Source organism: Microtus pennsylvanicus, chromosome 18 (assembly GCF_037038515.1).
Source record: "Microtus pennsylvanicus isolate mMicPen1 chromosome 18, mMicPen1.hap1, whole genome shotgun sequence".
Lineage (NCBI taxonomy): Eukaryota > Metazoa > Chordata > Mammalia > Rodentia > Cricetidae > Microtus > Microtus pennsylvanicus.
In genome coordinates this window covers 2,915,422-2,942,935 of record NC_134596.1, presented here as the reverse complement: position 1 = coordinate 2,942,935, position 27,514 = coordinate 2,915,422, and the positions used below count along the sequence as shown (strand labels likewise).

Genomic DNA, 27,514 nt, shown 5'->3' with positions numbered 1-27,514 from the left:
CGCTTCCTTGTGGGCCAATGAGCCCCGTTGTTCTTGACCGGCCACGGAAGGGACTGGACTAGGAACCTGAGCGTCACCTTTGCTCACCCAATAGCAACGAGAGAGGCGGGTCATCTGGTCTCGACATCCGCTTAGCGCGGAGCCCGCCGGGAAGCTTCGAGACGGAGCTGGCCGGAAGGAGGCGGGAAGACCTTGTTGGACTTTACCCAATCACCAGACGCGTTGGTGAAGATGGACAGACAGTTGTTCCCTTCCTAGCTCACAGGAGGGGGGTGGTCCTTTGAACGCTAGGAGGGGCGGGCACTTGATATTTGATCGACGGATCTTCCATCCAATTGCAGTGTGAATTTTGCAGATGGATGGTTTTGCTGGCCAATAAAAGCTTATGGCGGGGTCTCGGGGGCCGGGCGGTGGACCCTCTGGTAAAAGGCGGTCCCCGGTCGGGGGGAGAGAGAAGAAAGGGGGGGTCTCGGAGGCCCGAGGACTTGGGTGAAGATGGCGGCAGCCGAGGCCGCGAACTGCATCATGGAGGTGAGTAGCGGGGCCCTTTAGGCCCGTGAGGGGGCGGCGCGCGACGGGTTGCCCACGGCCTGAACTGTGGAGACGGGACCTTGGGTCTGCTGGGCCTCGCGTAGGGGCGCATCGAGGGATGTGTTCGACCGTGATGGGGGTGACCCCAGCTTTCGGGGTTCTGGGACCCCGCAGCCCAGTCGAGGGCCCTCGCACGTGGCCGGGGGCCGGGGGCGCGTCCTGCCAGGCCGCACGTGGTCGCGCAGCGTAGCGTGGGGCGGGGGGTGTGCCGCTGGAGGGGCCCCGCGGGCTCCACGTGCGGGACAAAGGCCCCGCCCCCGGCCCGGTGACCTGCGCTGCACCCAGGGGGTCCTGGGGGTGCCACCTGCTTCCTGCCAGCCGCTCACCCAGGCTGGGCTGTGGGCGTCCGTGCACCCTCGTGGGGCCCGAGAGCATCACCCCCTCGCCTCCCTTTACCCTTGTGCGGTTGCGGGGGGATGGGCAGAGCCCTGTGACCTCTCTTTGAGAGGATAGTGGGGCATCTCCGCCGATGAGATGCGGATCCGTCGCCGGGCACCCCCTCGTGGTTATTGTGGGCTTGTGAGAGGGGTGTCGTCTTCATGGGGCGTGGCCCAAAGCCCACCTCCTCCTGGCAGCGCCCTCAGGTGGATGGATGGTCAGAGGTCTGTCTTGGGGGAGAAGGAGTTCGGATGGCCAAGTGTCCTTAACACCTACCTGACTTCTTAAGGGTGGGAGAGGAGTTTTTGTTTGTTTGTTTGTTTTTTTTTAGGATTTTCACCTTAGCCTAATTTCCCCCCAAAAAACGGAATGAGCCAGGCGGTGGTGGCGCACTCCTTTAATCCCAGCACTTGGGAGGCAGAGACAGGAGGATCTCTGTGAGTTCAAGGCCAGCCTGGTCTACAAGAGCTAGTTTCAGGACAGGCTCCTTACCTACAGAGAAACCCTGTCTCGAAAAAAAGAAAAGGAATGAAATTTTAGCACCTGATTGATATTTGCTTACAGCTGAGTGTTCCACTCCTGAGCTGTCTTCCTCAGTTTGGTGCAAAAGTCGTTCTGGCCTTGAACTCGCCCCATAGTTCAGGCTGGCCTTGAACTTGCCACCTCCATTTCCTTAAGCCTCGTGAGTAGCTCAGGTGACTGATCTTCACCACCAGGCCTGTTAGGCAGGTCTTAGTCTCAGGTTTCAGTCGGTTGTTAACCTGCTGGTATCTGGACAATTGTAAAAGAGAGGCCCGCACTGGAATGCCCCCCATTGGCCGTGGGGAACTTCAGTGTGGTAGGTCATGGCCGCTTGGGAAGCCTTGGATAGCAGTCATTGATGGGATATAATCTGATGGGGCCCATACCTCTTCAAGTTCTCTGGAGAGGAAGGTCAGTTGGCCTACAGGGTCACTGAAATGACCCTAGGCCTGGCACTTGTGGACAGAGAAAAAAAGAGAGGGCTGTTTCAGTGTGGGGACCCAGGTGGGTTGTGAAAGGAGGGGTTGACCCCACCTTTCCAAAACACGTGTTGTACCCCTGGGTGGCACCCTCTTCAGGGGCGCAGGTAAAATAGAGAGGCTGGTCTTTGTGTTCCTCGTCCAGGTGGAGTTGGAGGGGAGTGAACTTACCTGCTGTGGTGTGGTGTGGTGGTCAGCCACATTTCTCTAAGGCCAGGGGACAGGATTGTGGGGGTGCAGCCAGGTGCCCAGCACCTGTTGCCTGTCAGCCCCCTCTCTCCAGTTTTTTCATGGCACTTGAGCCTGGTGTGTGTGTCAGGAAATGTCACCTAATCTGGGGGATTAGGTGGTGAAGGGGAGAAACAGCTGGCAGGGCCGTGTGCCTGGCAGTTATTGGGTCCTCTGGCCTAGATAAGGGACGTGTCACCTCACCAGAGGGGGACCACATGGGGTGGGCCACCATCTCTTCAGCCAACAGCTGGGATAGGAGACCCTCTTCCCTTTCCTCCCCACGCCTAGCCCTTCCCTCCCCAACTGCAGCCTCATTGCTTGCTTCTGCTTACACCACTCCCATGCCCAGGAAAAGCCGACCTGCACACACTCACTGCCCTAGAGCCCTCCCCAGCCACCCCAGTAGCTAATCCTTTTTCCCTGTTACTCTCTCCTAGAATTTTGTAGCCACCTTGGCTAATGGGATGATCCTCCAGCCGCCTCTTGAAGAAGTAAATATCCTTTTGTGAGACCCCCACCCAGCCCACTTCCATATAAGCATACCCGATACACATCTGGCTCCCAGGAGGTCTAACCGTCCTCTTGCTTCAAACCAGTTTCCTCTGCTGTGCCCCCTAAACACGTAGGACAGACCCCTTCCTGGCCCCGCTGGCTTCTCCAGAACCATGGCTGCTTCCTTAACTCCATCTCCAGCCCCCCTCCCCTGGCTTTCCATGTGTCTGCCCTGGCTCTGCCCTCCCTTCCCTCCCTCCCCAGCTGTGGGCTGAGCTAGAGACGGGCATAGAGCCTGGAGAGATGGTAGGCGAGGCGGCTGCTCCTTGGATGGTGCTCTGGGTGGGTCCTGGAAGCAGGAACATCCCTTGGGGAAGAAAGATGCTGGAGGGGCTTCCTCAGGTTGAGGAGGTTCTGGGGATCCCACCTGTGACCTTTTTTGCTACTCCCCTGCTCTCAGGTTTCCTGTGGTCAAGCAGAAAGCAGTGAGAAGCCCAACGCTGAGGACATGACGTCCAAAGACTACTACTTTGACTCCTATGCCCACTTTGGCATCCATGAGGTAAGTGAAGACGTCCCTTAAGAGCTGCAAGGCTGGACGCAAGGTAGCCTGGGCACTGTTGCTCTTCTTCTAGTCCTTGGAGATAGGTTATTTAGGCCTGGGGCTCTGCCTGCCAGTCTTCTGGCTGGGGTGGGAGTACTGCGCCTGTCTGCCACAGACCTCAAGATGAGGTCAGGCCTTGCCGGTGTTTGGCGCCCTCTGGTGACTGGCGGTGGGACTTAGCTCATGCTACCCTAGCTTTTTCCACAACCCTTTTGATGGAGTTCAGTGCAACTGAAATGGCATTGTAAAGAATCCTCATCGTGCTGGGCCCAGGTGGTGCACACCTTTAATCCCAGCACTCGGGAGGCAGAGGCGGCCTGGTCTACAGAGCTAGTTCCAGGACAGGCTCCAAAGCTACAGAGAAACCCTGTCTCAAAAAACCAAGAATTCTCGTCTTTTCTATGGGCCTTTTAAAACAATGGTTCCACTGGAAATGTGGCTAAGGGTAGAGCAGTTTCTCGCGCATGCCGGACCCTGGCCGCCATCCCCAGCATCATAAGGGCGAAACACTGGAAAATACACATAAAACAAAATTAAACTTTTGGGAGTCTGGGGACGAACCTCAGTTCTGAAGGCCTTGCTATGCAAGCATGAGTTGCAGAGTTCAATCCCCAAACCCACTTAAAAAGCCAGACACGGGGCTGACAAGATGGTTTAGGCACATGGCCTGAACTTGATCCCTGGAACTCAGACTAGGTAGGGAAGTAACCTCCACGTTCTGTATGCATAGTAGTTTTAGAACAAGAATAGTAGTGTGCTTGTACAACCCCAGCTCCAGGGGTGGGGCATGCTGCAGCCACCAGGTCCCATGTACCCTGCCAGAAAATAAGGTGGCTGGAGCCTGAGGGGTGGGGCCAAGAGTTGGCCTCTTGCCGCACGTGCTGTGCAGCGCGCTTGCTGCCACCTGTGTCTGCTCCCGCTGCTCTAACTGAGCCCGCCTTAAACTTTTGCTCCTCCTGCCTGGGTTTCCCAAATAGCTAAGGTGAAGGCAACACCTTGGTGTCTTTCTGTGATCTAGACTGGCCTTGAACCCAGGACCTTCTTGCCTCAGCCTCCTGATTCATCCCTGGGGCTTGGGACTGATAAAACCGGAAAGACTCTGGGGAGGAGACAGGCTCTCGCTGGCCTTGCTCACCCTTGGTGTGGTGGTAGCACCCAGCCCTTCCGTGTCCCTCATTCTGATCTGGTCTTCATGTCCAGGAGATGCTGAAGGATGAGGTGCGCACCCTCACATACCGCAACTCCATGTTTCACAATCGGCACCTCTTCAAAGACAAGGTTGTGCTGGACGTGGGCTCGGGCACTGGCATCCTCTGCATGTTTGCGGCCAAGGCAGGAGCCCGCAAGGTCATTGGGGTGAGTCTCAGAAAGGGCCTGCTGGGGCTTGGGCTGGACGGGGCCTGGAGATGCTGGAAGAGCAAGGACTGAACTCAACCCATCTTTCTTCCTGCCTTAGATCGAATGTTCAAGCATCTCTGATTATGCTGTGAAGATTGTCAAAGCCAACAAGTTAGACCATGGTGAGAAAGGGGAAGATCTATGGGGAGCACCTGCTGCCAGTGTCTTGGCCTCAGTAGGCAGCCAGTGGCTCCTTTGTGTTTGGTGGTACTGCGGGTGCTGGGGTGTTGGCCCTGGTGCTTTAGGTTTTGGGGTTTTTGTTTCTTTGGTTTTGGGGGGTGACAATACTCAGGATTAAACTTAGGGCTTCCCGCATGTAAGGCAGGAACTCTGCTCCCCTACTACTTCCCTCAGCTGTCAGACCAGGGCCCCAGCAGTGCGCTCTGACCATGACTGACACTGCCTTCCTGAGCATCCCCCACCTGCTGCCAGCGTGTCCACAGATTCCTCCACACTGCACTGTTGGGTTTGCAGCGGTGTGCATTTTCCCACCTCAGGGTAGGGCACCTGGCTCCTTCTGTTAAAGGCCTTGTTCATATACTCAAATGTACACATCTGTTTAAACTGTCTGTTGAAGGCCTTCAGCTTGCCTTAGACGGTAACCTCTGGCTCATGTTAATTCACACCCAATCAGGTTTTGATAATGAGGCAGGGTCTCACTATGTAGATCAGGCTGTCCTTGAATTTACAGAGATCCCCGCTTGCTTCTGCCTCCCACATGTTGGGATTAAAGGTGTGTGGTGTACCACTGCCAACCAGCTACAAAAGTACCTGTCAAAGCAGGCACCGTCACCCAGATCCCAAAATGCTGCACCTACCCACGCCTGTGTCTTTGCTATACTCTTTCTCTCCCTCTTAGTACTAGGACAGCGGAGGCCCTCCTGCCGAGCCAGACTGACGACCTTCTCTGTATTTTGAGGCAGGGTCTCTTACTGTAATCTAAGCAGGCTTTGAGCTTTCAGGCCTGTGCCATCAGGTCTGGCTAGCTGTATAGGTGGGTTTGTCTGTTCTTAGCACTTTATTTATGAGGGTTGTGCCGCAGACAATATGTGGAGGCCAGAAGACAGTTAGTGGGAGTCTATTCTCTGGGTCCTAGGGGTGGAATTCAGATCCCCCAGATTGGTGGCAAGCACCCTAAAACATTTAGTCATCTCACTGACCCTCATTTTAATATGTGACCATACCATTACTTACTGCTTTAAATCTACTGAATGGGAGAATATGTCTGCTCTGAGAATGGCTAGTGATGGAAGCCCAGACCCGCAGGATGTTAAACCCGGGCTCTTGGGCGAGCCGCTTCCAACATGAAGCTGCTGCTGCAGCTCTGTGGCTTGAGCTGGGTTTGGCTTGTTTTGTTTTGAGGCCAAGTTTCTCTGTGTAGCTCTGGCTGTCCTGGAAACTGTCTATTGTAGACCAGGCTGGCCTCAAACTCTCAGAGATTCGCCTGCCTCTCCCTCCTGAGATTAAAGGCCTGTACCACCACCGCCCAGCTGAGCTGGGTCTGGTTTTATAGCCCTTTAATTCTAGCACTGGGAAGGCTGAGGCAGGCAGGTCTCTGGGTTTGAGGCCAGCTTGGTCTATATAGCGAGTTCCAGGCCAGCCAGGGCTGCACTGCGAGACCCGTTGAAAGAGGTGGAGATGCTGCCTGACCAACATTGTGTGGGGGTGTCTGACTGCCGTGCCATTTCTGTGGCTGCAGTGGTGACCATCATCAAGGGCAAGGTGGAGGAGGTGGAGCTGCCTGTGGAGAAAGTGGACATCATCATCAGCGAGTGGATGGGCTACTGTCTCTTCTACGAGTCCATGCTCAACACCGTGCTACATGCCCGTGACAAGTGGCTGGTGAGGCAGGGGAGTCCCCACAAGGCTGCATGTGTTCTGGGGATATAGTGAGCACCCCGGGTTAAGAAGCCATCAGCTGCTCAGGTGGAGCATAGCTTTCTGAGGGGAGGAGGGGAGGGAAGCTGGCCTCAAGAAGGCCAGTGTAGAGCCCTTGTATCAGAAGTGTGTCTTTGGCAGCTGTGGGGAGGTGACAGGGCAGTGAGGGTCAGGAGGACTCTGTACAGTTGGGGGGTAGCTTTCCTTCTGGGGTGTTTGCAGGATCCTAAAGACTGTAGGACAACCTGGGACCAGATCAAAGATGAGGGTGAGCCATAAATGGATGGTGACAGCCAGGGAGCATAGTGGGAGGACAGCTGGGCCTGCTCAGGTGGCGTCGGCTCTTTCCCCAGGCACCTGATGGCCTCATCTTCCCGGACCGGGCCACCCTTTATGTGACGGCCATCGAGGACCGGCAGTACAAAGACTACAAGATCCACTGTGAGCTGAGGCTGGGGGGGGAGTAGGGCAGGGTGGGTGGTGGATGCATGACCCAGGTTCTGCGGCTCATTTGACCCTGTCTGTACCCAGGGTGGGAGAATGTATATGGTTTCGATATGTCCTGCATCAAAGACGTGGCCATCAAGGAGCCCTTGGTGGACGTGGTGGACCCGAAGCAGCTGGTCACTAATGCCTGCCTCATAAAGGTAACTCCCAGCAGTAAGGGTTCCAAGTCCCTTACTATCTGTCAGAGGCTTAGGGAAGACAGTTTGGCCCACACCATGCCTGGTTGTATGTAGTTCAGGCTAGAAGGGCAAAGCAGGTAGAATGCACTCAGCTGGTGGGGTGCTGCCTTGCAGACCGGCTCGGCTGGTGGGTGTCTTGCTGAGCTTTTGATGGTTGTGTTGCATGCCTGTGATCTGAGGATCAAGAGTTGGGACTGAAAAGATGTGTTTTGTTTCGTCTGTGGTAAGTATGTGTGCCTGTTGTCTGCATGCTAGAAGAGGACATCAGACCTGGAACTGGAGTTAGTTAGACACAGTTGGGAGCTGCCGAGTATTTGCTTCCAAGTCCTGGGTGAGCAGCCAGCAGTGTTCTTTCTTAACCACTGAGCCCTCTCTCTAGCACCCTAAATAATTTTTTTTAAGAATCAGTGTGGGATTTATTTCAGAAATAGGGTGGGGTTTGCTGTAACGGGGAGGGACCTCACAGGCAGCAGTTCTCAGGTGGGGAATGGGTTCTGAGCACTGGGCTTGCTCGTTCTGCAGGAGGTGGACATTTATACAGTCAAGGTAGAGGACCTGACCTTCACCTCCCCCTTCTGCCTACAAGTGAAGAGGAATGACTACGTGCATGCCTTGGTGGCCTACTTCAACATCGAGTTCACCCGATGCCACAAGAGGACCGGCTTTTCTACCAGTGAGGGCCATGTGGGGCTGGGCCGGGGTCTCAGAGAGCTGCTTGGGAACAGGGCGGAAAGCTGTCCGGTTTAAACCAGCCTGGGCGAGCAAGTTGGTGATAGCCTATCTCAGAAAAGACAGTTAGTTGAAGGTGCAGCCTTAGAGAGCCTGCCTAGGCTCCCCCAGTGAGGGGCTGGGCATGGCTCAATGGTAAAACGCTGTGCTGCTCTGGCCCTGGGAAGAACAAGGGGAGTGGGGCACTGAGAATCTCTCTCCCCCTGGCTCTGCCGCCAGTGATTGAGTGAGTTTGATCCTAAAGCTCTGTAAACACAGGCAGAATACAGGGACAGCAGCCTTCACAGCCTGGCTGGCAGTGATCTTGTGGGGCACAGGCCGGTCCCAGGGTTTAGCATGAGCTACACGCAGGCAGAGGCTGGTATTGACCATGCCCACTTTTCAGGTCCCGAGTCCCCATACACACACTGGAAGCAGACTGTGTTCTACATGGAGGATTACCTAACAGTGAAGACTGGCGAGGAGATCTTTGGCACCATTGGCATGAGGCCCAACGCCAAAAACAATGTGAGGCTTGGTGAAGTGGGCATGATATGTGGGCTGAGCAGGGCTGAGCAGTGTCAGCTTGGGTGGCATGGGGTAGGGTACCCTAGGAAGCCCCAGCATGGTGACTGGGGTCAATGATGATCCTTGCTCAGTGCCCTTCCACAGGGATGGAGCCACTGAAGTCACCTGACTCTCCCTATGCAGGTTAAAGTGGCAGACACCAGAGAGCATGGGATGCTGGGAATACTCCCCAGCAGCCTTGTTGCATGGGTGCAAGGGGTTTGGGGAAGCTGCAGGGGGCTAGAGCAGTAGTGGGACTCTGGGAAAGGGGTGCTTGCTGGTGCTGGGTAGTACCCCCTTGATGCGGAAACTCACCCAAACTGGCTGGGAAACGGCGGGGTGAAGATGGCCTATAGTGTGGTCACTGAGTCAGGGTGCAGGGTGTGGACTACTTCAGCCTTGGCCTGATGGCACACCCGAGCCCTGTCTTTACCTTTCCCCTTCAGCGCGACTTGGACTTTACCATCGACCTGGACTTCAAGGGCCAGCTATGTGAGCTCTCTTGCTCCACTGACTACCGGATGCGCTGAGGTGGCGCCAGGCTGGCCTCCTACCGAAGGGGGCTTAGGGACTGGGCTTGGGGGATGGGAGGGTACATCGTGACTGTGTTTTTCATAACTTATGTTTTTATATGGTTGCGTTTACGCCAATAAATCATCAGCTGACCGATCTACTTCTTACCCTGGAGCAGGGGTGGCTGGGTAGCTTGTCACTTCCTGGGAACTTGGTTGTACCTTGGGATAGGATTCTGGGCTATACCCAGTCCCTGGATCCCCATGACCTCTTCTGCCTGTCCGGGACCCTGTAAGGACAGGCCCAGCCTTCAGCCTCCCTTCCTATAGCGGCTCCTGACATTCATCCCTTTAGCTGAGGTTGGGGGCCGCCCTCAGCAGGAGAGCTGGGACTATTGGAATCTTCCCCTGGCTTCTAGTCATGCTGGATTGTGGTTTGGAAGTAAAATCTATGCCTCCACCAGAGCCTGGCCTCCCGTGTCCTGCCCTTCCTGTGCTGTTTCTAAGTGGGCTGGCTCACCCTTATGCTCTCCTGATCCACTGGTGTTTGTGGAAGTTGGGTCACCCTGGACTGGAAACAGGAACTGAATTTGGATCCTATGTGTTATGACCAAATGGGGTTGGGTAACTAAAGCCAAACTCACTTAGCAGGCTCTAAGGATGCCCCTGGGAGAGAGAGAACTTAGTGCTGGCTCTTAATCAGCTGTACCAGGGTCCTGGGTCCTGCTACTGAGCTCTTGTGGGTTGGCCCTGCCTCTGGGGAATACTAGGAAAAATGAGCCTTAGAACCGCCGCAGCTCTCCACCGTTTGCAGTAAAGAGGCTCGGGCAGCGCCCTTTCGTCTGGGTGACAGTGGGCTTGTCTGTCTTGGGGTAGACCCAAGGAATCACCGGCTCCATTGTGGACAAAGTATGAACGTGCAGAGTGGAATAAAGCCAGACTTCATTGTGCTCACCTCGTGCCTGCCATCCCTCTGATTGTGTGCCTTTAATCTAGTCCCCAGTCCCAGTGGTTCTCTTCCTTGTCTTTCAGACCCTATACCTACCTGCCTTGGATAGTTCTGGTGGGTCAAACAAAAAGCCAAGACAGGCGCCTTGGGGTGAGGGGGTTGGATGCTGCGACTCTGAGGGGGCGGGGACAGAACGCGGAGGGATTGGAAAGGAGCAGGGACAGAACGCGGAGGGATCAGAGGGGGCGGGGATAAAACCCGGGACCTGAACACCAAGTTAGGTGCACACGAGGTGGCTCTGGGCTTTAAGGTGACATCCGAAAACGGGTTATCAGGTCGTGGACTCATTACACGGGGACTGGATATATATACAAGGGAGCCTGGGGGAAGGAGGTGTCCATGGGATTGACCCCAGGAACCGCAGCTGCCGGCCCCTGAACAGCGTAAGTACCAGGCCGGATACGGATACAAGAGGGGCTATGGACCTTGCATTGGGGTAGGCGAGTGGGGCTCTCCATCACTTGTACCCTTTAACTCATCACCATCATCCCTCCCTGCTGAGCATGCGCAATAGGGTGCTTCCGCTCGCATCCCTCTCCAGATCTCATAGTGTAAGAACCCCTCATGCGTCTGCCTTGCGATGGGAAAGAGCAGAGCCACCATCGGCAGATGTTCATTTCCTATGGGTCCAAAAACTAGTGTTTTATTTGAAGCCCGCAACTAATCCTGGATCAGTTTCCCTACCCCATCCCAAATACTGAGCACTGACTTCTCAGCAAGACAGCTTGCGCTCCCGCCGCTCTACATTCCGAGGTCCCAGGGGCTGGGCCAGCCCTCAAGCCCCTCTAACTCTCCAGCTGTGAGCTGCAACACCCCTCGGATGCTTAGGCTGACTGAGCAGGCCTGAGGTCCTGCTGTGGGGAGGGAGGAGTGGGGTCTTAGAGCGGGGGGGGGGGGGGCGGGAGCCGGTCTGAAGGAAAGCTGGGGTCTAGACGCCCCCTCCCAAAGTCTGCACCCCTGGTTCTGAGGGAGGAGGCCCTGAGATCCTAGGATGACTCCACCTTCCTCCTAGGGATCCCAGGGAACATGGCTGAAGCACAGCAGGCCTCTAGCTTGCTGTCCGCACTGAGCTCTGATGGGGCAGAAGTAGAGCTCACCTCCCCGGTGTGGCAGGAGATTTACCTCTCAGGCCTGCGCTCCTGGAAAAGGCATCTCTGGCGTGTCTGGGTGAGGAGGGCTACTGGCTGGTTTTGTTCTGGGGATCCAGGTGCCTGCTTCTGGGGTACCCGAAGCCCACTGCTGAAGATTGGGATGTCCAGTCCGGGGCTGCCCTGTCCCACCCACTGGCCTACCCTGCTCAGTGCTTGACTCGCTTCACTCACCCCTGCTACCCTCCCCACACACTTCTCCCCCAACTTCTACAACTCAAGTCACCTTAGCTTGGTTTAATTCATTAATTTAGCACACAAACTAGTTTGAATAATGCCCTCAGTCCCTTAATGGTGGATTCCAGGAAGGTGCCCTACCACCGAGCCCCCACCACCGCCCCACCTACCCCACCTCGCTCTTTATAGTGATTGATTCTAGGAAGAGGCCCAAGCCCAGCCTCCTTACAAGGGAAAAGGCAAAGGTGCTACCGCGGAGCCACGCCCCCACCTCCTTCCAGATATATTCAGGATATAGTCAATAATGGGGATCCTGAGCTCCAACTACATCCAGGTCCCAACAAGCCACTGAGAGAGATACAGCGCATGTCCTCAGAGGGAACATATGACTGCTGGTGTCTTTTCTCACCACAGAACGACTTTCTTACTGGTGTGCTCCCTGCAAGCCCCCTCAGTTGGCTCTTCCTCTTCAGTGCAATCCAGCTTGCTTGGTTCCTCCAGCTGGATCCTTCTCTAGGACTGATGGAGAAGATTAAAGAGTTGCTTCCAGACTGGTAAGGACCTTCCTCTTCACCCCAGTCACAGCCCTAACCCCCCACCAAGAAACTCCATATGCTTTGCCTGTCAAAGAAATATAATTTCTTGGGGATGGGAGAGCAGGAAGAGAGGAGAGAGGGGAAACTGTGGTTGGTATGTAAAATGAAATATATATATATATATATTTTCTGGGAGCCAAGATTGGTGGTGTACATCTTTAATCCCAGTGTTCGGGAGGCAGAGGCAGGCAGATCTCTATGAGTTTGAGGGCCATCAGGTCTAAAAAGTGAGTTCCAGGATAACCAGAGCTGTTATACAGAGAAACTTGTCTCAGAAAACAAAAAACCAAACAAACGAAAAAGAAATGTAATTTCTGGAGCTTTCTTTATGTCTGTTAATAGGGGTATAGCCAAAAAGGGGGGGGACTCCCTCTCTTTCACTTTATACCTTTATTTATCTATTTTGGTTTTTTGAGACAGGGTCTCTCTATGTTGAGACCTTTCTCTATATAGAGGCTCTCTGTGGATCAGGCTAGCCATAGAACTCAGAGATTCTCTTACCTTTGTCTCTCGAATACTGGGATTAAAGGCGTGCGGCACCACTGCCCAGCTGTGCTGGGACTCTATTTTTTTTTTAAGATTTATTATTTATTATGTATACAACATTCTGCCTCCATGTATACCCGCACACCAGAAGAGGGCGCCAGGTCTCATTACAGATGGTTGTGAACCACCATGTGGTTGCTGGGAATTGAACTCAGGACCTCTGGAAGAGCAGGCAGTGCTCTTAACCACTGAGCCATCTCTCCAGCCCTGGGACTCTATTTTTTATTATTTATTTATTTTGGTTTTTAGAGATGGTTTCTCTGTAGCTCTGAAGCCTGTCCTGGAATTAGCTCTTGTAGACCACGCTGGCCTCGAACTCACAGAGATCCGCCTATCTCTGGCTCCTGAGTGCTGGGATTAAAGGTGTGCACCACCGCTGCCTGGCTCTGTGCTGGGACTCTTAAACAGCTGACTTATATGTGTGTGTGTTTTAAATATTTATTTATTTATTATGTATACAATATTCTCTCTGTGTGTATGCCTATAGGCCAAAAGAGGGCACCAGACCCCATTACAGATGCTGGGATTTGAACTCAGGACCTTTGGAAGAGCAGGCAATGCTCTTAACCACTGAGCCACCTCTCCAGCCCACATATATATATATATATATATATATATATATATATATATATATATATGCATGTATGTCTGTGTACATGTTTACAGTGCCAGAGGAAGCCAGAAGAAGGTATTGGGTCCCCCACAGCTAAAGTCAAATGGTTTTGAGCTGAGAATCTAACCTATGTCTTCTACAAGTGCTCTTAACCACCAAGCCATCTCTTTAGCCTGGTTTAGTTTTTTTAGTTGTTCTTGTTTTTGATGGAGCCCTAGCTGTCCTGGAACTAGCTCTGTAGACCAGGCTGGCCTCGAACTCACAGAGATCCACCTGCCTCCCCCTCCCGAGACCCGAGAGTGCCACCACATCAGGCTTGCTGTCTCTTATCACATCAGGGACCAGAGGAGGTGGTGCAGATTTTCTAAAGAAGGCAGAGCCCAGGTTAGACACAGAAACCCCTAGAAAGGACATATTCACGATGCAGTCCAGAGATGATGTATCCTGAGTGTTCCAGATGAGCATCCCCTCCTAACTGAAGGGAATGCTGTGGACGAGACGCACTGACATGCCCTTATCCTTTTCTGTTTGCTTGTTTGTTTTGTATTTTAAGACAGTTTCTTTGTATAGCCCTGTAGACCAGGTGGCCTCAAACTCAGATCCGCCTGCCTCTGCCTCCTGGGTGCTAGGATTAAAGGCGTGCGCCACCACCATCCAGCTTTTACTTTCTTTTCTAAGATGGGGTATCAATCATTCTGTAGCTCGGGGCTGGAGAGATAGCTCAGAGGTTAAGAGCACTGCCTGCTCTTCCAAAGGTCCTGAGTTCAATTCCCAGCAACCACATGGTGGCTCACAACCATCTGTATGGGGTCTGGTGCCCTCTTCTGGCCTGCAGGCATACACACAGACAGAATATTGTATACATAATAAATAAATAAATATTTTTAAAAAAATCATTCTGTAGCTCAGTCTGTCCTGGAACTCCCAGAAATCCTCCTGCCTCAGCCTCCTAGGTGCTAAAGTATTCCCATACCTTGCTAAAACTCATGACTTTATGTATGGATTTCTTTGTGGCAGGATCTCACATAGACGAGGTTGTCCTGGATGTCACTGTGTAGCTGAGGATATACTTTAGCTCATCTACCTGCTTCTCCAGTGCTGGGATTTTAGCTTGTGCCCCCACCCAGGCACCCAGGGCATCTGCATGCTAAGCAAGCACTCTATTATTATGGGATATCCCTGACCCCAGGAAAGTGATTTTGAGAAGCTTGGTGCCTCTGTAAGGCTGGTCATGGGCAGCAGGGGGACACACCCACTTTACGTGTCTGTCAAGTGTGTTGTCCCCAACCCCCATCCTGAAGCTCCAGTCGACTGCACGGCTTCAAGGGCACCCTTTATTTTTTCTCTCCTAGGGGTGGGCAGCACTATCAACTCCGGGGGCTTCTGGCAGCAGCGCTGTTTGCCTCGTGTCTGTGGGGAGCCCTGATCTTCACACTTCATGTGGCTCTGAGGCTGCTTCTGTCCCACCATGGCTGGCTCCTGGAACCTCATGGCACCATGTCCTCACCCACGAAGACCTGGCTGGTATGTGAGAGGATCCAGACTCGTCCCTCTTGGTCTTTGTCTCCCAATTGGCTTCCCTCTCATTAGCTCCCTCTCTGCACATCAACTGTGTCCTCTTGGTCCCCATAATCTCCCTTCTCCCTCCCCTATCCATAATCTTGTCCTCCCTCATTCTTCTCCATCATCTCCATTTCCCCTCCTCCTTCATCTCCGTCGTCTCTGCTGCACCATCTCTTTCTTCCATCCTTACCCCTCCATCTCCTTCCTCCCGCTCTCCACATCATCTTCGTCTCCCCTCCCCCAGCCCGGTTCTCTCCTCTGTTTGGCAGGCACTGGTCCGAATCTTCTCCGGGAGACACCCAAGGCTGTTTAGCTTCCAACGGGCCCTGCCGCGACAGCCAGTGCCCACAGCGCAGGAGTCCGTGCGCAAGGTGGGCGTGTCCCGGGGTGGGGTGGTTCCGGGAGACCAGCAGGAGCTCTGACGGACTTTCGGCTCCACTTCTGCATGCAGTACCTGGAGTCGGTACGCCCGGTGCTTGGAGACGACGCCTTTGACCGCGCTGCTGCTCTGGCAAGCGACTTCCTGAGGCTGCAGGCGCCACGGCTGCAGCGCTATCTGCGCCTCAAGTCCTGGTGTGCTTCCAACTACGTGAGTTCAGGGGACCCTAGCCCAGCCCTGTGGTGATTGGCCTGCCCTAGCCATGCCCCTGCCACGATTGGCCTATCCAAGCCCTGGATTTGCTGGATAATGGAACTTCAGTAAGTCCCTTGCTCAGTAGTCCCGCCCCTTGCGCAGCCCTTAAGCCCCACCTAAGCTCAGCTTCCCGCCTCTGCCCCCCAAGACAGGAGACCGGGTTTCTCTGTGTAGCCCTGGCTGTCCGGGAACTAGCTGTGTAGACCAAGCTGCCTTTTTTTTTTTTTCAATTTATTTATTATGTATACAATATATGCCTGCAGGCCAGAAGAGGGCACCAGACCTCACTACAGATGGTTGTGAGCCACCATGCTGGGAATTGAACTCAGGACCTTTGGAATAGCAAGCAATGCTCTTAACCATCTCTCCAGCCCCCAGGCTGGCTTTGAACTTAGAGATCCGCCTGCCTCTGCTCCCAAATGCTGAGCTTAAAGACGTGTCCCAAATACTAGAATTACTTATAGAGCTTCCGTCCCACCACTTGTATTAGCACCAGAATTCCCACATGACCCTGTCTAGCGCTTCCAGGACAGCTTCCTAGATGGGTGAAGAGCTAGTGTAGGAGCTCGGCCCTTGGCTGCACTTTGAGTTAAGCTGTGAAACCGAGGCAGAGAGCCTTGTCTTCTGTAGGAAAATGGAGCCAGGTGACAGGCAGAGAGGTGCGTGTGAGGGGTGGTGCGGAACGATGGGCTCTAAATACCTCAGAGGCAGGCGAAGAGCCTGCCCGGGAACTGAGCCTGTCTGGTTGGCCTTAGGGACTTAGGGCAAGCATCAGCGAGGGCTGAAAGGGGGCCTCACTTTGGTTGAATGCAAGAATGGGAAGTCTAGAGTGAGGCTCTCTCAGGAAGGAGCTAGGGAGTTCTGGGAAGACTTGGAACTGTGGGACAGAAGGCCTAGAGATGGAAGGTTGAGGGGATACAGAGACAGCTAACAGACACTTTAGTTAATCTAAGCATTGGGCACATGTTTCTAATCTCAGCACTAGGGAGAAGAGGCAGAAGGATATCTGTGAGTGTGAAGAAGGGTCTGGGACAGAGACAGGGTTTCTCTGTAGCTTTGGAGCCTGCCCTGGAACTAGTTCTTGTAGACCAGGCTGGCCTTGAACTCATAGAGATCCTAGCCTCCTGAGCGCTAGGATTAAAGGCATGCATCACCATGCCTGGCTAATTTTTTGTTTTTATGTGTATGAGTGTGTGCATGTTTGTATGTGTGGGTGTGTTGCATACATGCAGTACCTATGGAGGTCAGAAAATGGTGGCAGATCCCCTGGAGCTGGAGTTTTGTGCAGTTGTGAGCTACCAGGTAGGTGCGAGGAACCAAACCCAGGTCCTCTACAAGAGCAGCAAGTGCTCTTGGGTGCTGAGCCATCTCCCCAGCTCCATCTTAGTTATTGATACAGCGTCCATCTCTGAGATATAGGGCCTGCTGATTGGGCTGGTTGTGTGGCCAGCGGCACGCTGGGTTGTGTGGCCAGCGGCAGGCTGGGTTGTGTGGCCAGCGGCAAGCTGGGTTGTGTGGCCAGCGGCAGGCTGGGTTGTGTGGCCAGCGGCAGGCTGGGTTGTGTGGCCAGCGGCAGGCTGGGTTGTGTGGCCAGCGGCAGGCTGGGTTGTGTGGCCAGCGGCAGGCTGGGTTGTGTGGCCAGCGGCAGGCTGGTTGTGTGGCCAGCGGCAGGCTGGGTTGTGTGGCCAGCGGCAGGCTGGGTTGTGTGGCCAGCGGCAGGCTGGGTTGTGTGGCCAGCGGCAGGCTGGGTTGTGTGGCCAGCGGCAGGCTGGGTTGTGTGGCCAGCGGCAGGCTGGGTTGTGTGGCCAGCGGCAGGCTGGGTTGTGTGGCCAGCGGCAGGCTGGGTTGTGTGGCCAGCGGCAGGCTGGGTTGTGTGGCCAGCGGCAGGCTGGGTTGTGTGGCCAGCGGCAGGCTGGGTTGTGTGGCCAGCGGCAGGCTGGGTTGTGTGGCCAGCGGCAGGCTGGGTTGTGTGGCCAGCGGCAGGCTGGGTTGTGTGGCCAGCGGCAGGCTGGGTTGTGTGGCCAGCGGCAGGCTGGGTTGTGTGGCCAGCGGCAGGCTGGGTTGTGTGGCCAGCGGCAGGCTGGGTTGTGTGGCCAGCGGCAGGCTGGGTTGTGTGGCCAGCGGCAGGCTGGGTTGTGTGGCCAGCGGCAGGCTGGGTTGTGTGGCCAGCGGCAGGCTGGGTTGTGTGGCCAGCGGCAGGCTGGGTTGTGTGGCCAGCGGCAGGCTGGGTTGTGTGGCCAGCGGCACGCTGGGTTGTGTGGCCAGCGGCAGGCTGGGTTGTGTGGCCAGCGGCACGCTGGGTTGTGTGGCCAGCGGCAGGCTGGGTTGTGTGGCTAGTGGCCTCAGCAAAATCTACCTCTGCAGCCCTGAGATTAAAGTGTGAAGAACTCTACCTGGCCTTTTTGTGTGCCCCGAGGCTTGAACTCAGGCACTCGCCACCGGAGTTACTGCTGCAGTTTCCTTGTTCTGTTTAATGGTTACTAACACTCCATCGTTAACTCGTCCTTCATCTGTTTAATGGTTACTAACACTCCATCATTAACTCATCCTTCATCTGTTTAATGGTTACTAACACTCCATCATTAACTCATCCTTCATCTGTTTAATGGTTACTAACACTCCATCGTTAACTAGTCCTTCATCTGTTTAGTGGTTACTAACACTCCATCGTTAACTAGTCCTTCATCTCTTTAATGGTTACTAACACTCCATCATTAACTCATCCTTCATCTGTTTAATGGTTACTAACACTCCATCATTAACTCATCCTTCATCTGTTTAATGGTTACTAACACTCCATCGTTAACTAGTCCTTCATCTGTTTAATGGTTACTAACACTCCATCGTTAACTAGTCCTTCATCTCTTTAATGGTTACTAACACTCCATCGTTAAGTAGTTCTTCATCTCTTTAATGGTTACTAACACTCCATTGTTAACTAGTCCTTCATCTCTTTAATGATTACTAACACTCCATTGTTAACTCGTCCTTCATCTAATGGTTACTAACAAACACTCCATCGTTAACTAGTCCTTCATCTGTAAGTTATTACTAGTTGCTCATACCCACTTGCTGCACTGAGATCCTTTCTGCCCCTGTAACACAGGGGAGTCTGTGGCCTCCCTGGTGACACCATCCACCCCCTCAAGGTCTCAGCCACCACAGCTGAGCATCTCTGATTCTCCTAGGTGAGTGACTGGTGGGAGGAGTTTGTGTACCTGCGCTCCCGAGGCTCGCTGTTGGTCAACAGCAACTACTACTTGATGGTGAGAAGGGGACCGGCTGTGGGAGGCAGGGGCCTTGTGGCCATGGTGGCCATGGTAGGAGTCCAGAACACTGGAGCCGCTAGCCCGTCCGGATGTCAGGGTCCCTATCGGACAAGCAAGGTCTCAATGCATTTTGTGTCCCTTCCCTTTGCCACCAAGCAGGATTTCCTGTATGTCACGCCCACACCACTGCAGGCTGCCCGCGCAGGCAATGCCGCCCATGCCCTGCTTCTGTACCGCCACCTTCTGAACCAGCAGGAGATCCCACCGGTAAGGCAGACCTCTTGGATTGGGGCTGGAGGTGCCAGGAGCACACAGGGCCCGGCTCAGGAGCCCTTGGCCTCCCGCAGACACTGCTGATGGGAATGCGGCCCTTGTGTTCTGCCCAGTTCGAGAGGATATTCAACACCACACGGGTGCCAGGGCTGGAAAAAGGTGAGGACGCTCCCCCACCCAGTCCTTGTCCCTTCCTGCCACAATGACTGTGGCTGAGAGAAGTTAGCCAGCCTGTTTGGGTCTCTGTCCTGTTTGTGATGCTTTCTTCGTGGCCTCAGGCAAATCGTTGTCCTCTCTGAACCTTACTTTCCTCAACTGTGAAATGGAATAATAATGAACTGAGGTGGTCCAAATTTAAAAATAGTTTAATGTGTGACAAGCCAGAAAATTTCTCATTAGAGTTTTTTTTTTTTTTGATTTTCGAGACAGTGTTTCTCCGTAGCTGTTGGTTCCTGTCCTGGAACTAGCTCTTCTAGACCAGGCTGGCCTCGAACTCACAGAGATCCGCCTGCCTCTGCCTCCCGAGTGCTGGGATTAAAGGCGTGTGCCACCACCGCCCGGCTCTCATTAGTTTTTAAATTTTATTTTTTTTTTCAGTTTTTAAATATGGAAGAATTACATCATTGCCCTCTTCACTTTCCTTCCTCCAACCCTTCCCATGCCCCCTACCCATACCCTCTCAAACTCCTGACCTTTGGTTATTTTCTTTTGTTGTTGTTTGGTGTTTCAAGACAGGGTTTCTCTGTGTAACAGTCCTGGCTGTCCTGGAACTTGTTTTGTAGATCAGGCTGGCCTCGAACTTAGAGATCTGTCTGCATCTGCCTCCTGAGTATGGCTCCAGCTGGACTTTTTCTTTTTTCAGATATATTTGTATGTATACTGTGTTCTGCCTGCGGGCCAGAAGAGGGCACCAGATCTCATTACAGATGGTTGTGAGCCACCATGTGGTTGCTGGGAATTGAACTCAGGACATCTGGGAAAGCAGTCAGTGCTCTTAACCTCTGAGCCACCTCTCCAGCCCTGAACCTCGTGTTCTTTAGTTATATTTTATGTGTATGAGTGCTGTGCATGCATGTATGTCTGTGCACCATGTGTGTGCAGTTCCTGTTGAGACCAGAAGAGGGCATCAGATGGGACTAGAGTCGCAATGTTTATGAGCAGCTCTCTGGGTGCTGGGTCCTCTGGAAACACAGAAAGTGTTCTTAACCACTGAGCTGTCTCTCCAGGCCCTAGCAGACTTCTTGCCTACCATGCAGGAGGTCCTTGGTTCCATTCCAAACACCAGGTAAACGAGGTGTGGTGGCATATACCTGTCACCCCAGCACTGGGAAGGTGGGGGCATGAGGAGCAAGAGTTCATGGCCATCCTCTGCTACATTGCTATTAGAATCTAACCTGGGCTACACTCAGGCTGTGGAATACTACACAACTGTCAGAAATAACAAAGGGGCAGAGCACATGATTAGTCAGTGGTGTGGTTCTTATGACCTTCATATTCTGCCCATACTTCTCCAGACTACCTCCGTCACGTCCAGGACAGCCGACATGTGACTGTCCTCCACCGGGGCCGATTCTTTCGTGTCAGGACCCACTGTTCCAATGACCTGCTGTCCCCACGGGCTCTAGAGCAACAGTTCCAGCAAATCCTAGATGACCCATCCCCAGCTTGTCCCCTTGAGGAACATCTAGCAGCTCTGACTGCTGCTCCCAGGTAAGAGCCAGTGGCCTGAGTTACAGGGATGCGCTGGGCTCCGGGGAGCAGGCTGGGCAAGGGAGAGGCCAGTTGGGCTCAGGCCCATCCCACTTGGACAGGAGTATGTGGGCCCAGGCTCGAGAGTCAGTGAAGACTCATGCTGCCACTGCCCTGGAGGCCGTGGAAGGGGCCGCCTTCTTCGTGTCCCTTGATTCTGAGCCCGCGGGACTGACCAGGGAGGATCCGGCAGCTTCCTTGGATGCCTACGCCCATGCTCTGTTGGCTGGCCGAGGTGATGACCGGTAAGTCTATCCCTCTACCAACCTTCCCACACTCCGGTGGAGACAGCCAGACACCTCAGCAACTAGACCCAGGGGTCACTCATATCTGGCAAGCCCAAACTCAGTTCAGTAGAACAAGGAGACTTCTAACCCCAGAGAACCCATCTACCCAAGACTGCAGACTCTTTTGTTTGTTTGTTTGTTTGGTTTTTTGAGACAGGGTTTCTCTGTAGCTTTGGAGCCTGTCCTGGAACTAGCTCTTGTCGACCAGGCTGGCCTCGAACTCACAGAGATCCGCCTGCCTCTGCCTCCTGAGTGCTGGGATTAAAGGTATGCGCCACCACCACCCGGATTAAGACCCAGACTCTGTATCTTAATGGCTCATTTGTGTCACTGAGCCCAGCTGTGTAGTGCACCATAGCCTGAGGACAGCATAGCACTGGTCAAGATCAACTTCTCCACTGAGTGTGGTTCCATGATGGAGGATTATTTAACCATAAAAGTAGACCCAAGATTGTGGGTCTTTTCCTAGGAACTTCCAATGCCTCAAAGAGAGCCTAGGAAAACAAACAAACAAAAACTCCTAAATTTTTATATCCATGTGGAGACTGTCTGGAATCACCTCTATACATGGAAGCACTTCTAGAGGCCCTCAGAGCTGCCACCCCTCTGATTTCCCTGCTCACCTCACCCCGAAGCGCACCCCACTATAAGTTCTACAGGTGCCCACATTCTCCTCCCTGCCATGGCTCTTGATGACCCATCCGAACTTCTTCTGCAGCTGGTTTGACAAATCCTTCACCCTCATCGTCTTCTCCAATGGGAAGCTGGGCCTCAGCGTGGAACACTCCTGGGCTGACTGCCCTGTCTCAGGACATATGTGGGAGGTGCGTTCCTAAGGCTGGGTACCGTATCCAGAGACGAACCCTGAAGAACCTTAGACTGGAGACATAGGCTCAGAGACAGGCAGAGAAAAGCCTAGCAAAGAAGTGGGTCTGCCATGTTGACCTGCGTGGGTCACTGGGGCTCGGAGAAGGGAACTAAATTCCAGGGTCTCACAGCAAGAAGGCACAGTGACGGTGTTAACCTAGAGCCTGTGACACGCCTCCCCCGTCCCCCCCATGCACACGCACAGACAGACACACACACACAATCATGAGATGTTGGAGCACATGTCTGTAATCCAAATACTTAGAAAGTATTTTAGTCTCAGCCAGTCTGGGCTACAGGGTGAGACCATGTTGCAGAATGAAGCAGAGCTGGCTTTGGGCTCAGCTGGCCCATTGCTCCTGAAGCCCTGGATTCCACGGCAGCTGCACATAAGATGGCTGTCGTGGTGTTGCCTGCCATTCCAGCACACAGGAGCTGGAGGCAGGAGGATCATAGTTCAGGATCATCCTCAGCAACACTAAGTTCAAGGTCTGCCTAGGCTACATTAGACCCTGTTTCAAAATGAAGCAAAAATGGGTCCTCTGATTCCCCATCTTTATAAGACAGCTGAGAGAGATAGAAGCGTGGACCCAGAAGGTGGAGCAGCAGACGCTCGTCAGTGCAAACTTAAAACATTCCACAACCCTGGTTACAGAGACCCTCACTCTGCCGGGCCTCTCCCGCCAGTGGGGGATGACTGACAGTTTTATCCACAGTTTACCCTGGCCACAGATTGCTTCCAGTTGGGGTATGCAGCAGATGGCCACTGTAAGGGGCAGCCTGACCCCACTCTGCCACAGCCCCAGCGCCTGCAGTGGGACCTTCCAGAGCAGGTGAAGCTGGACTCTGATCTCCCCTCTAAGTCCCTTGCCTTTGCCCTGAACTCATCCCCACCCCACTGCCCCAACCTTCTGATCATGTCAGACATATCCACCCTCTTAAGTCCCACACTATCCACCAACACCAACCTCACCCTGAACTCTGTGCCCACCACCCATCCCATCCTTAATCCCAGCCCTATTCCCGCCCCTCGCTTCTATTCTCCACACCTTCTCTCCCAAGCCGGGCTGTCCCAGCACCCATAGCCCCACCCGAATGCCAGTCCTGGTCCCTTCAAGCCTGTTCAAACCCATCCCAACTGTACCCAGTCCATCACTAGCACTCTTGCCCCGTCTTAACCCTTCCTTCCTTTACTTTCCGCCCCACCCCACCTGACCACATCTCCATCTTCCCTCCCAGACCCATGCCCAGCTCTACCTCTGCCCTGAGGGTAATGCCAGTCATTTCTCCCACCTCCTTCTCTGGCAGCTCCAGCCGTCCATCTCTCTGGCCCTGAGGGGAGCTAAGATCTTATCCGGCAACATCGACTGCCACGTCTTCCCCTTTCCCCACTTCGGCAAGAACTTCATCAAAAGTTGCCATGTCTCTTCGGACAGTTTCGTCCAACTGGTCCTGCAGCTGGCTCACTTCCGGGTCAGTTGGCATTCGCGGTGCCTGCTCCCTTAGGGCTCTAGCCCCTCCAAACCTCAACACCTGTCTCTTCCAGTGTCCTTGTGTTTTGTCATTGCGAGTCATCTGTTCATCCATCACGGGTCATTCATTCATTTCACCGTGTATCCCTTGCTGGCCTCAAACTCACAGAGATCCACCTGCCTCTACCTACCAAGTGCTAGAATTAAAGGCGTGCACCACCGAGTCTGGTAGGTCAGTTATCTTGTTGTAGGTTGATCATCTCGTTGTCAATCAGCCATCTTATTCTGTATCGTTCCTCCTGTGGGGGTCAGCCGTATGGATCCTTCTATGTGTTTTTAAGCAGAAGGAGGTTGGTTGGAGGTCAGGACCAAAGGGGGTCAAAGCTACAAAGACAGCCTGAGGCCAGCTCACAGGCTCTTCTCTTTTTCCCCAGGACAGGGGTCAGTTCTGCCTGACGTATGAGTCAGCCATGACCCGACTGTTCCTGGAAGGCAGAACAGAGACGGTGAGGTGCTGTACCAGGGAGGCCTGCCACTTTGTGAGAGCGATGGAAGACAAGGAGAAGACAGTGAGTGTGACCTCGCTGAGGTCCCTGTCACCTGTGCTCACAAGGATCCGGGAGGGGCACCTGCAACAAGGGACTAATCCAAAGCCCTGCATGAGGGAGTAGCGTCAGGCCAGGAGTGTGGGGGGCTCTGATGGGGGGGGGGACACTCAGCACTAGAGGACGACTTCACAGAGAACCCCTTCTACTCTCTTGGTCTCCTCACTTTAGCTACTTTGAAGCAATGTGACCATGACCTCTACACCATGCCTTAACTTACTTATAGCCTCTAAACAACTTCCGCCCTCCCTCCGCCTGTCCCCAAAGCCTGCTCCCTTACCTGTGAGTGAGATACTGTGGCTCTCTAAAGGGTTTAAATGTCCTAAAGTCAGGCACGCAGCGTTCTCCCTAGCTGTGTGATTCTGTCTTTTCATGACCTCTGTCTGCCCGAGGGACCCAGGACCAGCAGCGCCTGGCCCTGTTCCGAGTAGCCGTGGACAAGCACCGGGCTCTACTGAAGGCAGCGATGAGCGGGCAGGGGACCGACCGCCACCTCTTCGCGCTCTACATCACGTCCCGATTCCTCCACATGCCGTCGCCCTTCCTGACCCAGGTGGGCGCTGGAGAAGGGAAGAAGTGAGCAAGGAGGGAGATGCTGAAAGAACGAGCGGGACATTTGTAGAGACAGCCAAGCGAGAGACGGGCTGAGGGCAGAGTGGGGTTCAGCAGTAGAACAGCGGTCCAGAATCCGTCAAGGGCAGGGGTGTGCCTCAGTGGTGGAACCCTGCCTAGGATCCCCCAGTGAGGGGTTGGGGTGTGGCTCAGTGGTAGAGCCCCTTGCCTAGAATCTCCTAGTGAGGGGCTGGAGTGTGGCTCAGTGGTAGAGCCCCTGCCTAGAATCTCCTAGTGAGGGATTGGGGTGTGGCTCAGTGGTAGAGCCCCTTGCCTAGCTAGCTAATCCCCAGCACCATCAGAGAAGAAGGAGTGCAGTGGAAAAGGGGCAAACAGAAGGGCGAGGTGGGGGTCAGGGAGATGGATGTGGTTAGGGACGAAGGGGGCCTTGTCAGAGGACAGTCATGGACTTTGGAGGGATTGGCGTAGGAGGAAGTCTGGCTTGCGGTGGAGCAAAGAGGATCTTTTCTGCTCATGTGAGGGCCTGTTCCCCAGGTCCAGTCACAGCAGTGGCTGCTGTCCACCAGCCAGATCCCTGTGCAGCAAGTGCACATGTTTGACGTCCACAATTACCCGGATTATGTCTCCTCTGGAGGTGGATTTGGGCCTGTGAGTGAGCTGTGGTCCAGCCGGGTCGGAGGGGCGGGCATTGGTGCCCTGGGGGTGTGGACGAGGGGCTGGGCTACTGGCTTGCTTCCCTCTCCCCACTCCAGGCCAGCGACCATGGGTATGGCATCGCCTATATCTTCACGGGAGAAAACATGATCACCTTCCATATCTCCAGCAAGAAGTCGAGCACAGAAACAGTGAGATGAACTGAGTGCCTTCCGTACCCTCCTAAATCTGGGATGGAGTCACTCAGACTCCAGGGTCCCTGGCCTAGCCTCCTCCATTAGTGCAGGGGTGTAGGCCCCAGCCTCCTCCCTCGGACCTCCCAGCCTCCTCCCTCGGACCTCCCAGTCCTCCTCCCTCGGACCTCCCAGCCTCCTCCCTCGGACCTCCCAGTCCTCCTCCCTCGGACCTCCCAGTCCTCCTCCCTCGGACCTCCCAGCCTCCTCCCTCGGACCTCCCAGTCCTCCTCCCTCGGACCTCCCAGTCCTCCTCCCTCGGACCTCCCAGTCCTCCTCCCTCGGACCTCCCAGCCTCCTCCCTCGGACCTCCCAGCCTCCTCCCTCGGACCTCCCAGTCCTCCTCCCTCGGACCTCCCAGTCCTCCTCCCTCGGACCTCCCAGGCCTCCTCCCTCGGACCTCCCAGGCCTCCTCCCTCGGACCTCCCAGTCCTCCTCCCTCGGACCTCCCAGGCCTCCTCCCTCGGACCTCCCAGTCCTCCTCCCTCGGACCTCCCAGGCCTCCCTAGCTCCTTGTTTGCTTCTCTGCAGGACTCGCAGCGGCTGGGGCGGCACATCGAGGATGCCCTGCTGGATGTAGCCACCCTGTTCCAGGCTGGGCAGCATCTCAAGAGCCGGTTCAGGGCACTTGGGGGGAACTCGGGATACAGACATGGCTTTCTCTCCAGTAAGCCTGTGGACCCCAAGGTCCCCACAACCTCCACCAACTTTTGAGCTCCTCAGCAGGGAGCTGGTCTCCCTTAGGAAGGAGTGTGCTGTTCCCAGGGCTCGGCTGGCACAGACGGGGGTATGGGGACCCCCACAGCCACCTGGTAATAAAGATACGTAAGTTGGGTGTGGCCTCCACTGTGCTCCTGTGCAGGGTGTGCACCCTTCCGACCCCAGCTTCCCTCCCCGTTGTCCCCACTGTCACCGCAGCCCACACCACTACCCAGGCAGGTTTCACTCTAAGAAGCTCCCTGGCCAGACCAACCCAATCAGCTCTTCACACTCTGAACCTACTCCTGCCCCCCAGGACAAAAACTCTGTTAGGCCGTCTCCAGACTGAGGTCTGAGCCGCATTTCTTTCCTGTGGGAGGAAGGATGGAGATGGCATCAGAGTCCAGGCAGGCTGCTCTGGAGCTTCGGGGTAACAGAGGGTGGTCACGAACTCTTTTTTTTTTTAATATTTTTTATTGCTTATTGGTGTGAAGGTGTTAGATCCCCTGCAACTGGATCTTCAGACAGTTGTGAGCTGCCATGTGGGTGCTGGGAATTGAACCCGGGTCCTCTGGAAGAGCAGTCAGTACTCTTAACCACTGAGCCATCTCTCCAACCCCACGAACTCTTGATCTTCCTGTTTCTGCCTCCCAGGGGCGGGGTGGCAGGTGTGTGTGTCACTGTGTCCCCCTATTGAAAATCAAGTCAGAGGTGGGCTAGCCTGAGGTACATAGCAACGCCCAGTCTCATACGGGGGAGGATGTCACACCTTTAGTCCCAGTGCTCGGGTAGCAGAGGCAAGGGGATCTCTGTGAGTCTGAGGTGAGTTCCAGCACAGCCAGGGCTGTTACACAGAGAAACCCTGTCTCAAAACAAAGCAAAACAAAGCATTAACAGGGCTTTACTTTTTTTTTAAGATTTATTTTATTTATTATGAATATAGTGTTCTGTCTGCATGTGTCACTGCAGACAAGAAGAGGGCACCAGATCTCATTACAGATGGTTGTGAGCCACCATGTGGTTGCTGGGAATTGAACTCAGGACCTCTGGAAGAACATCCAGTGCTCTTAACCTCTGAGCCATCTCTCCAGCCCCAGGACTTTACTCTTAACCAAATGCCTCCGGGATTTGGTGGGTCATCATTTTATTAACCTCATTTGCAAAATGTATTGAAGGGCTGGGCTGTCCTGGGACCTGAGAGACTGAGGGCGACAGACCAGGGCCCTCTGCCAAGGTGATTGCCTCTGTCTCCTCCCTTCTCTTCCTCCTCTTCTCTCCTCTTTCTCTCTCTCTCTCTCCCTCTCTCTCGTTCTTGTTTTTTGAGACAGGGTTTCTCTGTGTAGCCTTGGCTGTGCTGGGATTAAAGGCATGTGCCACCACCTCTCTCTTTTTAAAATTTTTAAAAGTTTTATCTGTATCATCAGTGTGTGTGTGTGTGTGTGTGTATGTGTGTTGTGTGCACTGTGTACAGGAAGTGCCAGCAGAGGGTGCCAGGTTCCCT

At 54.2% G+C, this 27,514-nt stretch overlaps 2 protein-coding genes across 5 annotated transcripts; both read left to right on the top strand.

Moving 5' to 3' along the window:
* The first annotated feature begins 302 nt into the window (after window positions 1-302).
* Prmt1 (protein arginine methyltransferase 1) lies at window positions 303-10,001 on the top strand. 3 transcript variants are annotated; one of them, XM_075952639.1, is made up of 11 exons: window positions 408-531; window positions 2,639-2,692; window positions 3,154-3,255; window positions 4,498-4,653; window positions 4,754-4,817; window positions 6,395-6,537; window positions 6,927-7,014; window positions 7,105-7,220; window positions 7,782-7,932; window positions 8,374-8,495; window positions 8,981-10,001. In XM_075952639.1, the coding sequence occupies exons 1-11, from the start codon at window positions 496-498 to the stop codon at window positions 9,062-9,064; spliced, it is 1,116 nt and encodes a 371-aa protein (XP_075808754.1). In that variant the 5' UTR covers window positions 408-495; the 3' UTR covers window positions 9,065-10,001. The 3 variants fall into 3 exon arrangements, with proteins under 3 accessions (XP_075808755.1, XP_075808754.1, XP_075808756.1); XM_075952640.1 differs by lacking the exon at window positions 2,639-2,692 and having other exon boundaries at window positions 303-531; XM_075952641.1 differs by lacking the exons at window positions 408-531; window positions 2,639-2,692 and adding an exon at window positions 2,907-2,999 and having other exon boundaries at window positions 8,981-9,207.
* A 216-nt stretch (window positions 10,002-10,217) lies between these two features.
* On the top strand, window positions 10,218-27,412 carry Cpt1c (carnitine palmitoyltransferase 1C). Of its 2 annotated transcripts, XR_012908276.1 has the most exons (20): window positions 10,218-10,438; window positions 11,068-11,222; window positions 11,795-11,934; window positions 14,488-14,659; window positions 14,968-15,069; window positions 15,150-15,287; window positions 18,521-18,598; window positions 18,761-18,868; window positions 18,949-19,033; window positions 20,389-20,584; window positions 20,686-20,868; window positions 21,629-21,734; window positions 22,494-22,610; window positions 23,086-23,250; window positions 23,684-23,818; window positions 24,255-24,407; window positions 24,962-25,075; window positions 25,180-25,272; window positions 25,846-26,835; window positions 27,357-27,412. XR_012908276.1 is itself a non-coding variant. In XM_075952553.1 (19 exons), the coding sequence occupies exons 2-19, from the start codon at window positions 11,082-11,084 to the stop codon at window positions 26,026-26,028; spliced, it is 2,409 nt and encodes an 802-aa protein (XP_075808668.1). In that variant the 5' UTR covers window positions 10,218-10,438; window positions 11,068-11,081; the 3' UTR covers window positions 26,029-27,412. The 2 variants fall into 2 exon arrangements, 1 of the variants encoding a protein (XP_075808668.1); XM_075952553.1 differs by having other exon boundaries at window positions 25,846-27,412.
* Window positions 27,413-27,514: the final 102 nt, after the last annotated feature.

Excerpts from the sequence above, each read along its gene's own strand:
- Prmt1 (XM_075952639.1), top strand. The coding sequence starts at position 496 with ATGGCGGCAGCCGAGGCCGCGAACTGCATCATGGAG. Across the intron at positions 2,693-3,153 it reads TCCAGCCGCCTCTTGAAGAA|GTTTCCTGTGGTCAAGCAGA; the intron begins GTAAATATCCTT and ends CCCTGCTCTCAG. Across the intron at positions 3,256-4,497 it reads CCCACTTTGGCATCCATGAG|GAGATGCTGAAGGATGAGGT; the intron begins GTAAGTGAAGAC and ends CTTCATGTCCAG.
- Cpt1c (XM_075952553.1), top strand. The coding sequence starts at position 11,082 with ATGGCTGAAGCACAGCAGGCCTCTAGCTTGCTGTCCGCACTGAGCTCT. Across the intron at positions 22,611-23,085 it reads AGTGGGACCTTCCAGAGCAG|CTCCAGCCGTCCATCTCTCT; the intron begins GTGAAGCTGGAC and ends CTTCTCTGGCAG. Across the intron at positions 23,819-24,254 it reads TGGAAGACAAGGAGAAGACA|GACCAGCAGCGCCTGGCCCT; the intron begins GTGAGTGTGACC and ends CGAGGGACCCAG.